This window comes from Athene cunicularia (assembly GCF_003259725.1).
Source record: "Athene cunicularia isolate RWA chromosome 4 unlocalized genomic scaffold, athCun1 chr4_part3, whole genome shotgun sequence".
Lineage (NCBI taxonomy): Eukaryota > Metazoa > Chordata > Aves > Strigiformes > Strigidae > Athene > Athene cunicularia.
The window spans coordinates 8,442,596-8,454,649 of record NW_020799100.1 but is presented as its reverse complement, the minus strand read 5'-3'; the positions used below and the strand labels follow the sequence as shown (position 1 = coordinate 8,454,649).

Here is a 12,054-nt window from a genome sequence, read left to right as displayed (position 1 = left end):
AAAAAAAAAAAAAAAAAAAAAAAAAAAGATAGGCAGGCAAAGGTTGTTTCAGTTCTAGCTATGTTAATAGTCTTATAATTTCTTCGTTTGGGTTTGAGGTGGTTTTTTTTTTTCAGATAAAGATTAATGAACAATTCAAGGAACAAGTACCTTCGCTAGGAATGCTGCGCTACACAATCCAAACTACTGTTCGGATTTTATCCAAACCACACTGCAGGAAAAAGCAGCTTTGACATTAACTTAAAAGGAGGAAAGATTTCAATGTTGTAGACTCACATTTCCTCACACTCATGCATGTTCTTTCCAACAACAAAACGGTCGTCTTACATTTGGCAAGTACTGCCTCTTGCTACCTCTGCTATAACTTTGTGGGGGCTTCGCTGTAAGCTGAATAGCTGAAGTGATGAGTTTAAAGAAAATCCTTGAGAGGAATGGCAGTTATCAAGTCAATTTTGTCACTGTAGAAAAGTACCTTTTATTTAACCTGTCTCGGTGATCAGCTTCTCTTTTTCTGCTGGACCACTGCCCATCAGCAGGACTCTGGCCTCTAAGAGGCATTACAAATAGCTTAGGAAGCACTCGGGAAGGGCAGTGTTAACTGCTACCGCTGACCACAGCTAGACCGGGGAATAGGGGAAGGACTGCTCAGAGTTTTCTGAGTGTGAGAAATATGAGCACATTAAGGCTTCAATGCACTGGACATTAAAATGTGTGTTTAACATGTTTTATTTAATATCAGCTGGTTACTAACTGCTTTCCACTGCTTCATCCTACACACCAACCTGAAAGATGGCTGTAGCAGTCCCTCTGAGTCAGTGTCCAGCATGTATCACTGATTACATATCTTTATAATCCAGCTGTTTCTCTTCCCCACCCCACCCCCCCAAAATGCAAAGTCTGTGCAACATACTGTGTTTGGGTCCTACCTAAAAAGAAGGGCTGCCCTTGTGAAAAAGTTTACCCCTCATTACACAGCTCACAAATGAGGAAAGCACAAGACCTCCTGCCAAGTAACTTACAAAACATCTAATTCTAATTATCTGCTGTTCTATCTGTACCTTTCAATACATGAAAGAATCGAAAGGTCTCGGTGAACTGTGGCAATTTGTGATTTACATCAGTCCATCTATTCTTACAGTTCAACGAGGTGTTTAAATAACACCACCATGCATTAACTGTAGCTGAGCGGGTCCAGAGAAGGCCACAAAGATGGCCCCCAACATCAGAAGGACATGGACCTGCTCGAGCAGGTCCAGAGGAGGCCACAAAGATGATCAGGGGCTGGAGCACCTCCCCTGTGAGGACAGGCTGAGAGAGTTGGGGGTGTTCAGCTGGAGAAGAGAAGGCTCCGGGGAGACTTTAGAGCGGCCTCCCAGTGCTTAAAGGGGCTACAGGAAAGGTGGGGAGGGACTCTGCATCAGGGGGTGTAGGGATGGGACAAGGGGTAACAGTTTTAAACTGAAAGAGGGCAGATTTAGATTAGATGTAAGGAAGGAATTCTTCCCTGTGAGGGTGGTGAGGCCCTGGCACGGGTTGCCCAGAGAAGCTGTGGCTGCCCCCTCCCTGGCAGGGTTCAAGGCCAGGTTGGACGGGGCTTGGAGCAACCTGGGCTGGTGGAAGGTGTCCCTGCCCATGGCAGGGGGGTGGGACTGGGTGATCTGTAAGGTCCCTTCCAACCCAAACCAGTCTGTGATTCTGTGAATATAAGCTTCAAAGTATGCATACATACCTCCTGGCTTAGTGAAAGCGTGGAGTACAAAGTTAAGTGATAATATTCCTAGATTTAGGATAGATTTATCCAATCTGCCTTCCTGCCTATATGAGGTCACAAACCTCTGTTATGTTCTAAATATAGTGCCAATTTATTATTGCCTATATTTGCACCTCATTGTAATTTTTGGGTGCAGTAAGTCTGCAATAAAATTTGTTTTTATTCCCTATGCCTGTCTCAGATCTGACCAATCATGAGGGAATAATAACCAGTAGAAGACCATCACACAAACTGTAATTCTATTTAGAATCATAAACTTCTTGTTTATTTGTGTTATTACTATCAAGAGGATGTAGAGCCTGTAACTGTAAAGATATAAAAAATATTTCAGTGCAGTTCTTTTACAGTTATCTTTTTCCTATAAACACACAGCACCATTTTTTGTTATAGTCCACATACTGTCTTAAATTCTGTTAAATCACAAATTAAAAGAGGAAAGTGTACCATGTGATAGTTATCAAGGGGAGTTAAGAGTTTTGTGGGACTCTGACAACAGAACTGTCCATTTGAATGAAGACCTCACTTTCTTTAAGACTTGAATGAAAGCAACACCCATAGAGTTCATCTGGAAACATGAACCCTATGAAACCAGGTTACTGCCCTACCAAGCAGCACTGCCCCAGGACTGAGAGAAATAGAACAAAATGAAGCCTTTCAAAGTAACAAAACTTCAGTCCATTAGAAATTAAAACCTCCTAAATCAATTCAGTTACACATAAGAACTCACAGTGACCCTATAGATCGTTCCATCCAGATGAGCCTAAGGATTCAGCATGGATGTGTTGAGTTTTGAAGAAAAATGTGCTTTAAATGCTCAGATCCTAGGAATGTGCTGTAGCTGACAGAAGGCTACCTTGCAGAGTCCATAATGTAAGTTCACATCGAGTTCATTCTTACTCTGTTGGCATGAATACACACACCAAAGTCCTTCAACACCCAAGAGGACCTTGTATTGTGGCATAGAGACTTTGATAAGTATTAAGCCCAGCAGCAACATTAATTTATTTTTGTTTCTTTTAAGAAGTCCAACACATTGCATACCGGTTGGAAGCCTTAAACCACCATGAAGCTGCAAACCCACTGGGACTGAACTGAATCAGACTGTAAGAAAACAAAAATTAGCCACTGAAACTCAACACACTTTTCCAACAGTATATTCTAAGGCACCCATCTTACTGATGCAGGGCAAAATGCCCATTTAGTCTCTGTAGTCCATTCGATCACCAGACACAAAAGATAACTAGATAGATTTATTTACATTATTAAACTCAGCCTTCTGAAGGCATAAGATCAGCTATCAATGATGTACTACTTCTCAGTTAGGATCAGAAGCCAAAAGCTTGTTTAGAAAGACTTAACTCTTCTTCAGCCCAGGGCAAATATTGGAAGAGCAATTTCTGGATTCACTTTCAACATACATACAATAATATCTTCTTGGCCCTAAGTTTTGGCCCTAAATGATTTATTTTTCCCAGCACTCTTAAACCTTTACTCTGCATCAGCTGTCAGAGGCTTGCTCAGGATAATTACAAAAAGTGACTGCTTGCAAAGCCTCACTGAAACCTACACCTTCAAACACAAGAACTTTACAATATATCTGGCACTGTTTAGAGAACATGTTTCTAGAACAATGCCTGTTCCCACGCGAACACTGACCTTGCATTAGCATCATTTTTTCATTGCCAGCAACCAAAAGCTGCTATCTACACTAAGTGTTCACTAGTAATTTGATCTTAATTTTAAACAGCAAAATGAAGTGAATAAATCACCAATTATCACACGAACCGTTGCTTGAGTGTTTAATTTCTTCTTAGCAGAGAAACAGCAGAGGCACAACAGTATGTTCTCAGTAAAAATATTCACAATCCACAGATCTGGCTCAAGTTTTGTTTGACTTCATTCAGGTATTTGTTGGACAGCAGTCTAAATTCCAGTAAATTTTAAAGGGAAATGTCGATTTGAGATTGTTACTCTAGCTAGTTCAACACTGTTTACTTCTTGACAGTGCTCCTGGTGAAGCATTTGCTATAGGGTTATTATTCCAGACAGATTTTTTTTTTTGCTGCAGCACTGACAAAGAGCTCATAGCCAGCCTGTACTGCAGTGCCCCAGCACCATGCTGCAACAAACAGAACACCTTAAGTCGTACCTAGAACATAAGCAGTAAAGATAAGGAAGCCACAAATTATTTCCTGTGCTTTTAATATCATAAAAACAAACTATGAAAACAACAATAATAAAAAAACCCAAGCATCAGGTAGGTTTTTGTTTTTTAAAAATTAATCTTACAAGAGGTCTTAATTTCAAAAACTTAGAAAATATATTCAAGTGTGGAAAGTTACTTTACTGATAAAACAGCATTTCTTTATAATGTGCTTTTTCACCAATCAGGATCAGGAAGCGTACACATATCAAAACCATCAGAACAAATCATTCATACCATCAGAACAGGTCACTTTTCTATATTCCAAGAACAGCACGAGTATTTTAAGTCAATTTAACTGTAGTATGCCAAAAGAACAAAGCAACATAAAACCGATGAGTGATAAAGACAATACAGGGAATATACACAAAAGAGAAGATCTATCAAGTCTTCAGAAGCCACAACTTAGTGTGAGGAAGTGCTTAGCTCTTCAGCTGGCTTTGTTTCACTGACCACTTGTACTGAGTAACTTGGTATCAAACAGCAAAATACGGTAGTATTGACTCCTGTTTACAGTTTAGAGGAAAACCATGTCCACTTTACAGATGCCCATTGTAAATTTTGGATATTACAGCAGTCAGCAATGGGGAACACAAAACCAGCCAGATGGTTTTGTACTGAATAGAATAAAAAGCATTCGTATGTTCTCTTCTGCTAATTTCAGCCCAGAGTTTTAACAAGCAGCACAGAGCTGCAGCATCCCTAACTTCTCCAGCTAGTTTGGAAGAGATTTTTAGTTTGTGTCATTAATTACCCAGTTGTACAATCACTGATTTAATCTAACAGCTACATTATCACTTAGTATGCTCCATGAAAATATTTTGTAACACCATTTTCAGTTATAAAGAGCAACAGCTAATCATGGTAGCTCACCCTAAGCTATCCTCATTAAAGATGATGGAAACAGGCAGTATGTCACTGGCACTTCTCCCTAGGCTGAAGCAATTGTGTTCTAATAAAGTTCTCTTCAAAAACTCCTGCATGCATACCAAGTCCAATTCCAACTACATACCCTCTATGTAAGAGTTTACACTGGGTTTGTCCAGCTAGGCGTAAGCTTCCTAAGTAATGTTCCAGGTAGTGGTGGCTTTTTCTGTTTGGTTGGGTTTTTTCAATGTTAATTACAGAAGTCAGATTTAAAAGGAGCCTGCATTTGAATAGCATGAAAGTAAGCACTTGATTGAAACACTGCCTCATATATTCTAAATCTCCTAATCTGCCCAGAAGAAGCTTAAACTACTATACAAATTAAACACTGAATAAAAATATCCAATAAATATTTATTCCCCGGATAAGCTTATCAGGTACAGATGTAAGTGTGTGTTCTGGCAACTGCCTTCAAAGTTCCACAAGCAAATGCTACAGTTGCACCCATCACTACATTTCAAAAGTCAAAACCTGGTTTGTGCATGCAAAGCAGATCTTTAACACTACTTATACAATCAACAGCAAATTATAAAACCAGAAAAGCACACCATGCCAGTGTCACACTTAAACAACACTGTATCAGTAACAGGCAAATTTAGGGTTAAGTCTTTTTTTCAAAGTTGTAGAAGAAATACAAATATATGAACCCCGCATATCCTGTTAAGAACAAACAGTAATTAAATAGTGATCCTTTCTTCACCACATACAGAAATAACAATGTATTTACAGTATTTACATTTTCAAAAATTCTGGACTTCTTGCATTGTTTTGCAGGATTTCATATTCTTCAGGCTGAAAAATAGTCACACAATAGTTCAGAACATAAACAGCTTCTGATTAGAGATAGGTTACCAATTTAACTTACTGATGTAAGGACTAGAGTGCCTTAAAAGGAAATAAACCCACCGATTTCACCTAAACATCCCATTATTTGTGGAATTACATCACAAACTACAGATGTTTTAACATGTTCTACACCAGTTAAATATTGCTCATTTTCACAGTTTTCCTAATTTAAATCTTAAAAACAAGTGAGCTGCAGTCATAACTGCTTTTGTATTCAGGTTGCTGCTGTCACTGCAACATGTTAAGATCAGAATTACAAGTTCCCCTCATTATTTTCAGTTACAAAGAAGTATATTCTCACGTATGTAGCTACATTTGATTTTAACTCAGCTTAAAATAGAAACGTACCAGTCTGAAACAAATCTGCTGATACTCAGATCTACTCCTAAATTCCCAAGTTAAGATGGACAGTCTTAACCTGCAGTCTTGAAAACTACTTTAAAGCAGTTGAAAGCTTTAAACTACAAATTTAAAGCAAGACACACACAAAATCCCAGAATCAAAGGTAGTATTTAAAAAGAAAATGAAAACATTAAAAATCTGCATGAGGAAGATGGTATTTGTGTTCAGAGCTGTTCTAAGTTGAAAATAATCAAAGCACCTGTTCTGACTAACAGTACTGAAGATAAAAAGTGAAGGCTTCACAGTAATACACACTTTCAGTGTCACTTTTTTACATTTTTTCCTGAAAACACGGTAGGGATTCAAAACTTGCAGACTAGATATGGGAAAAATAGTCCAAACTTCATAGCAACAGAATTAACAGTTAAAGCAAACAGAAATGATGTAACTGACCTATTTCTTACACTATAAGACTTCAAAAGAAAAATAATCAGTTTGAAGCCCTTCACATGCATGTGACAAGAGTTGTTGGCAAAAGAGCTCTGAATCATTCAGCATGCCCTACATACTAATCAATGTAAATTAATTACAACCAAAGTCTAAGAAGGTAAAATCAAAAGGAAACCTGATGAGATTATTTAGTCCTTTTGTATCAGAGAAGGCAACATTAGCTTTCCAATGCATTATTTGAGAGATTACACAATCAGGAGCTGTATTTGCTGCTTTCATAAACAACAGAAATCACTGTCAATCTTTTCTAGCCTCTTACAACCAAGAGTAAGAAGATTTATGAATTCTCTCGACATGCCACAAGCATCTTCTTCAAAAGAGGGAAGATGCTACTGTGAAAACAGAACTTTTCAAGTTGAAAAAATGTCACGTTTGGTCAGAATTGTAAGATCCTGTGTTCAAAATCAGTTTGAACTGCTGAGTTTCAGCATTCAGCATTACACAGAAGTCTGGAATTGGCAGCATAGCTGCACGTAAGGCATTTTAGGAATGATTCCAACACAGCTCGCTGCCTCCAGCATTTTATTAGGTTCAACAATCACAAGCAACCTCTCAAATTTTAAGACCGTTTACTACTAAACCCATAGTCATTGGGATCAACGCTGAAACATCTGCAGCCCTTCCATAATAACAGACGCAGCCCGAAGAGCGAGCGTTTCCCGTGCGTGGAGAACAGCTGTCCGCACAGCTAACTTCACCCTGTCGACTAAGAGAGGTCACTTCCCGGAGCCAAACCTCACTAACTGGCCCAGTCCTGAAAGCGGAAGCAGTCACTGGCGATTTTCCACACTGTGTTGGTAGGTGTGGCTTGTGCTGTCAGCAAGAAGTTCTGATTGAAGTAGCGCTGCTTGTCACCATCAAATTTTACTGTCCCACTTGTCACCACGAGGACTGTCGTCTGGCCTTGAGTAGCTTGCTCTTCACATGGACAAAAAGTATAAAGAAAACAACTCAAAGACTAACAGGTAAAGTAGGAAGTATACACAAAAGTTTCATTCGGTTCTGGTTATACTAGTTATAGGCAACAACTGCTTACACATTCACAAAAAGTAGTTTTGCCGCATCATTTCTATACAGACAACGGTGTTTCTGCTTGCCAGCACTGCTTTTTAATGGCTTTTCTATTCTCATCTCATGTTGTTCATTTTAAAGCACTATAACAAACACCTGAGTTTTTGAGATGTACATATATATATATGTACGTGTCCTTACGAGGACAGGCTGAGAGAGTTGGGGGTGTTCAGCTGGAGAAGAGAAGGCTCCGGGGAGACCTTAGAGCGGCCTCCCAGTGCTTAAAGGGGCTACAGGAAAGGTGGGGAGGGACTCTGCATCAGGGGGTCCAGGGATAGGATGAGGGGTGTTGGTTTTAAACTGAAAGAGGGGAGAGTTAGATTAGATATAAGCACAAAATCCTTCCCTGTGAGGGTGGTGAGGCCCTGGCACAGGTTGCCCAGAGAAGCTGTGGCTGCCCCCTCCCTGGCAGGGTTCAAGGCCAGGTTGGACGGGGCTTGGAGCAACCTGGGCTGGTGGAAGGTGTCCCTGCCCATGGCAGGGGGGTGGAACTGGGTGATCTTTTAAAGGTCCCTTCCAACCCAAACCGTTCTGTGATTCTGTGAATATATATATATTTAGCAAGTTGCATACAATCTCTAATATCAGGGAAAAGAAGTGTATCTTTTTTACAGCAGAGCAAAATAAACACACTTGACCACAGGCTTTTTCCTTACTTATATTCCCAAAATATCCATTAGAAGTCATTCATTAATTTCTCAACCATGTAAGGCTTTCTTTAGCAGTTGTTAATCAGAAATCTAAAGAACTTAACATCTATTCTACATGTAAAGCAAACAAAGTACATGCAGGTTAATGATCTGTTCCCCATTATACTGCAGGTCAGTATCAGGATACAGTAGAGGTCTCCTGACTCTTACACACTGTCAAGGACAACCTAACCTGGTAAACCAGACTTTTTAGATACATGAAAAGACATCGCATCTGAATATGATCTCAACAAACAGTCCTTAAAATATTTTCTCAGACATGAGAAAAAAATGTGAAGTTGCTTGATCTCTTATTTTGTGCTTTATTTATGCATAACTTGACATTCCAACCCTCAGTATTTTCTCTAAGCTTGTTCCAAAACAAATATTAAGCACTATTATAACTGCACTTCACACTTTCAACAGTTATAAAAAGACTGAAAAATAAATAAGTAGACTGTAATACAACCTTACCGTGAACAGGCTGGCAGTCCAACATATTAACCTGGAATTCACTAGATGGTAACATTTCAAAAAATTTATTCAGTTCTTCTTGCCCAGACACTGCATTACCATTCCAAATTAATGTTGCCTTGTCCAAATAAAGTCTTGTTAAAGCCTGAGTGAAAATATGTATTTGGGGAAAATGTGTAAACACATACAATGGACAACATACAAAACAGTTACTGCTCCTGACCAAGAATTAGAAATTAAACATATTCTGCTTTAATATTGCATAGTGACTCATATGCCTCCAAATTTAAATGCTGATGAGATTCTTTAACAAAGCTAATGGCAGAACTGTACGTACTAGTTGCTAACTAGTCCCACCTTTCCAGAATAATTACCACTTTTTTTTTGACGGAGAGGGGTGTGACCAACACACGTTATGTCAGGAAAGTATAATTTCAGGTGGTGGTGGCAGGGAAAAAGTAAACAAGAACAGGAACAGTGAAAACTTTCAAAGGCCAGTTATCTGCAGCAGTAGACCAGAACTTCCCAAATGTTTCATAAGCTGTAAAAATAGAGTAACTGCCCAACTCACCTTCAAGCTGTTGATACATCTCTGCCTAACCTACTTATGCTCAAGGTAACTATGAAGTAACATGCAACTGCTGATATTTTCACACAATCTAAAAGTTATTAAGTTAAAATTATAATACATTATAAAGAACAGTCTCCACAGCTCTCTTTTGGTGCAAACATCAGTGTGGTCCATGAAGACTTTCAGAGCCAGATATAGCTGTTTCCACTTTATCCTCAGGCAGTCCTGAAGACTCCCAGAAACAGAAGTGATAACTGCTAATAAAAGAAGTTTGGAAGAAAAATAAGCTAAATCCTGATCTCAGAGACAAATAAAGCAAGTTTTATCTGCCCTTACTGATCAAATCCTTTACCTGTAAAACATAAGTTGGACACGAACTGAACTATTATCATGAAGGAGTCTAAGGCACTTTCTGAAAAGGCCCCTTCTACAGTGCTGCACAGTAACATAAAATCCTCTACAAGGCAGTCTAAGAGGAACAGACATCTCAGCCTGGCCAAAAGAACACATGGTAACCAACTTTCAGGTGTAAAGCTAGTTAAACAAGCAAAAAAATGCACAATCCAGTTCTAACTACTGTCGAAATACCTACATACCCTTCTTCTTTTATCCATTGTCTCATAATAAATGTTGACAAATTCATCTGCAGCTCTACAAGCTTGATCCACATAGGTTTTGAAATCCTGGAGAGAAGAAATAATACCAAATCACTTAAAGTTAGGCAATTTTATATAACCTGGTCATCTGTGCAACTTCTCCAGCAAGTCACTTCTGCTGGTCTTTTCCATCCTCACTGGAAGATGATGTCAAATAATGTTGAAATTGATTCCAAACTCCTTTTCTACTTGCAGAAGGTACCAGCTTTTAGCCAGGTTACAGTTTCAGGATTCATTTTGAATGCCAATATATTTATTGTATTTAAATTGTAAATATTTACATTGAAAAATGGGCTAAGTTTGTTGCAAGTGGTCTGAATGTGCACATGTTCAGTACAAACATTTGGTGCTGTGATGGCTGTTCTGTAATAAAGGTAATGATCAAGACTTATTCAATATATTTCTGAAAATTAGCAAGAACCCCATCACACTGCCACCAGAGTCTCATTTTTTAAAACACCTTTATATATACATATATAAATGCAATAATATATATAATTGGATATATAGATATAAAAATGGGAGAAAACACACACACCCTGGATATATTCCAGTATCAATCACTCCAGTGCTATATGCACGGGTAAAACACCTCTCACATCTCACTAACTTCCTTACATCTCTCTATTTTTATTCATCCAAAGGTAACTGCCTTTGTTGTCACATCACTGCTCTGTGATCTCATCTGGTTATTTGTTCAGTTTGTTTTGCTGTTTGACCCTTGATCTCTTACAGACCCTGACCTGTGACATCCTGGGCAGTAGTGATTCTGAACTTTCTGTCCATACATCTATAAAACTGCATTTGGTTTTGTTACAATATTTTGTTTAAAAAAAATCATTTAGCATTATTCTATTTCAGCATTATATTCTCAGTATTTGCAACTCAATCAGTACTTCACAATTTAACTACTTACATTTCCTTGGCATCCCTGCTTATTCCACAAACAAAATACTCTCATGTTGCTACCTACTATTCTTTTAATCTCCCCCTCTAAGCACACCAGCCTGTTCTTCACCTTCCTATCTTCTCCAGAAATTTCTGAACCTGCAGGCCAATTCCAGACAAATATGACAAAGTAGCCTTAAAGATGCTGTATTCCAGCAAGTGCCAAGAGAAACTCTTTGGCACTGGGAGACAAAGAGTATTAGACCTCCCGCTAAGGGAACAGTGATCGTAATTCTGCCTGTTACATTATTCAGGGTAGATGGCTGTTACCTCTCAATCAGCACACACTTGGACACATACACTTTCTAGCCAGCAGCCAAACACGTTGCCATTTAACTGCCAAACAGAGAACGGGTGTGAGGGAGAGTGTTAAGAGACACACCAGGAGACTGGAATGAGCTGTTAGGGTACCTGCCATGTAAGTCAAATGGAAAATAAGCTTTGTTAGTTTTGATACTCCAGACATTCTTTATAACCACAGCCTGGAAAATACTTTTAAATTCTGAGAACAATTTAGGTTGGAAGAAACTTCTGGAGGTCACCTGTTCTAAATCCCCACTCAAAGCAGAGCCAACTTCAAAACTTGATGTAACTTCAAAGTTAGATCTGACTGCTCAGGGTCCTATCTCCAGTTATATTTTGAACACCTCTAAGAATGGAGATTTCAGTTTCTTGGGGCTCCTGTTCCAACGTCTAACCACCTCACTCGAGAATCTTTCTTCTTAGTATTTAACAGGAAACCGTGCATAAAATCCCCGACTGACCAAACAAAAAACCACCCCTTGAAGATTCTGACAATTCCAAGAAGCCAGCCAAGCGACATGGTCTCTGCAGACGGGCTCTGTAAGACAGGGTGGCCACCGCACAAACCGCTGTCCGGCCTCAGCCCTCTGCTCGAGGATGTGCGGACGCTGGAAGCGAAGGCGGGGGAGGAACCGGCCGCACACGGGCGGGAACCGGCGCTGCCCCGGGAGCAGCCGGAGGCCGAGGGACGCGCGGGAAGGGGCCACGCACCCAGCCCTGCGCTCCGCCGCGTCCCTCCCCAC

The 12,054-nt window shown here is 39.6% G+C and overlaps 1 protein-coding gene across 1 annotated transcript; it reads right to left on the bottom strand.

The window, feature by feature from the left end:
* Positions 1 to 3,553: 3,553 nt before the first annotated feature.
* On the bottom strand, positions 3,554 to 10,099 carry NXT2 (nuclear transport factor 2 like export factor 2). The gene is made up of 3 exons (XM_026848337.1): positions 10,001 to 10,099; positions 8,834 to 8,978; positions 3,554 to 7,517 (listed from the first exon to the last, which is right to left on the bottom strand). Exons 1-3 carry the CDS (start codon positions 10,016 to 10,018, stop codon positions 7,339 to 7,341), a joined length of 342 nt encoding a protein of 113 aa, XP_026704138.1. The 5' UTR covers positions 10,019 to 10,099; the 3' UTR covers positions 3,554 to 7,338.
* Between the last annotated feature and the right edge of the window lie 1,955 nt (positions 10,100 to 12,054).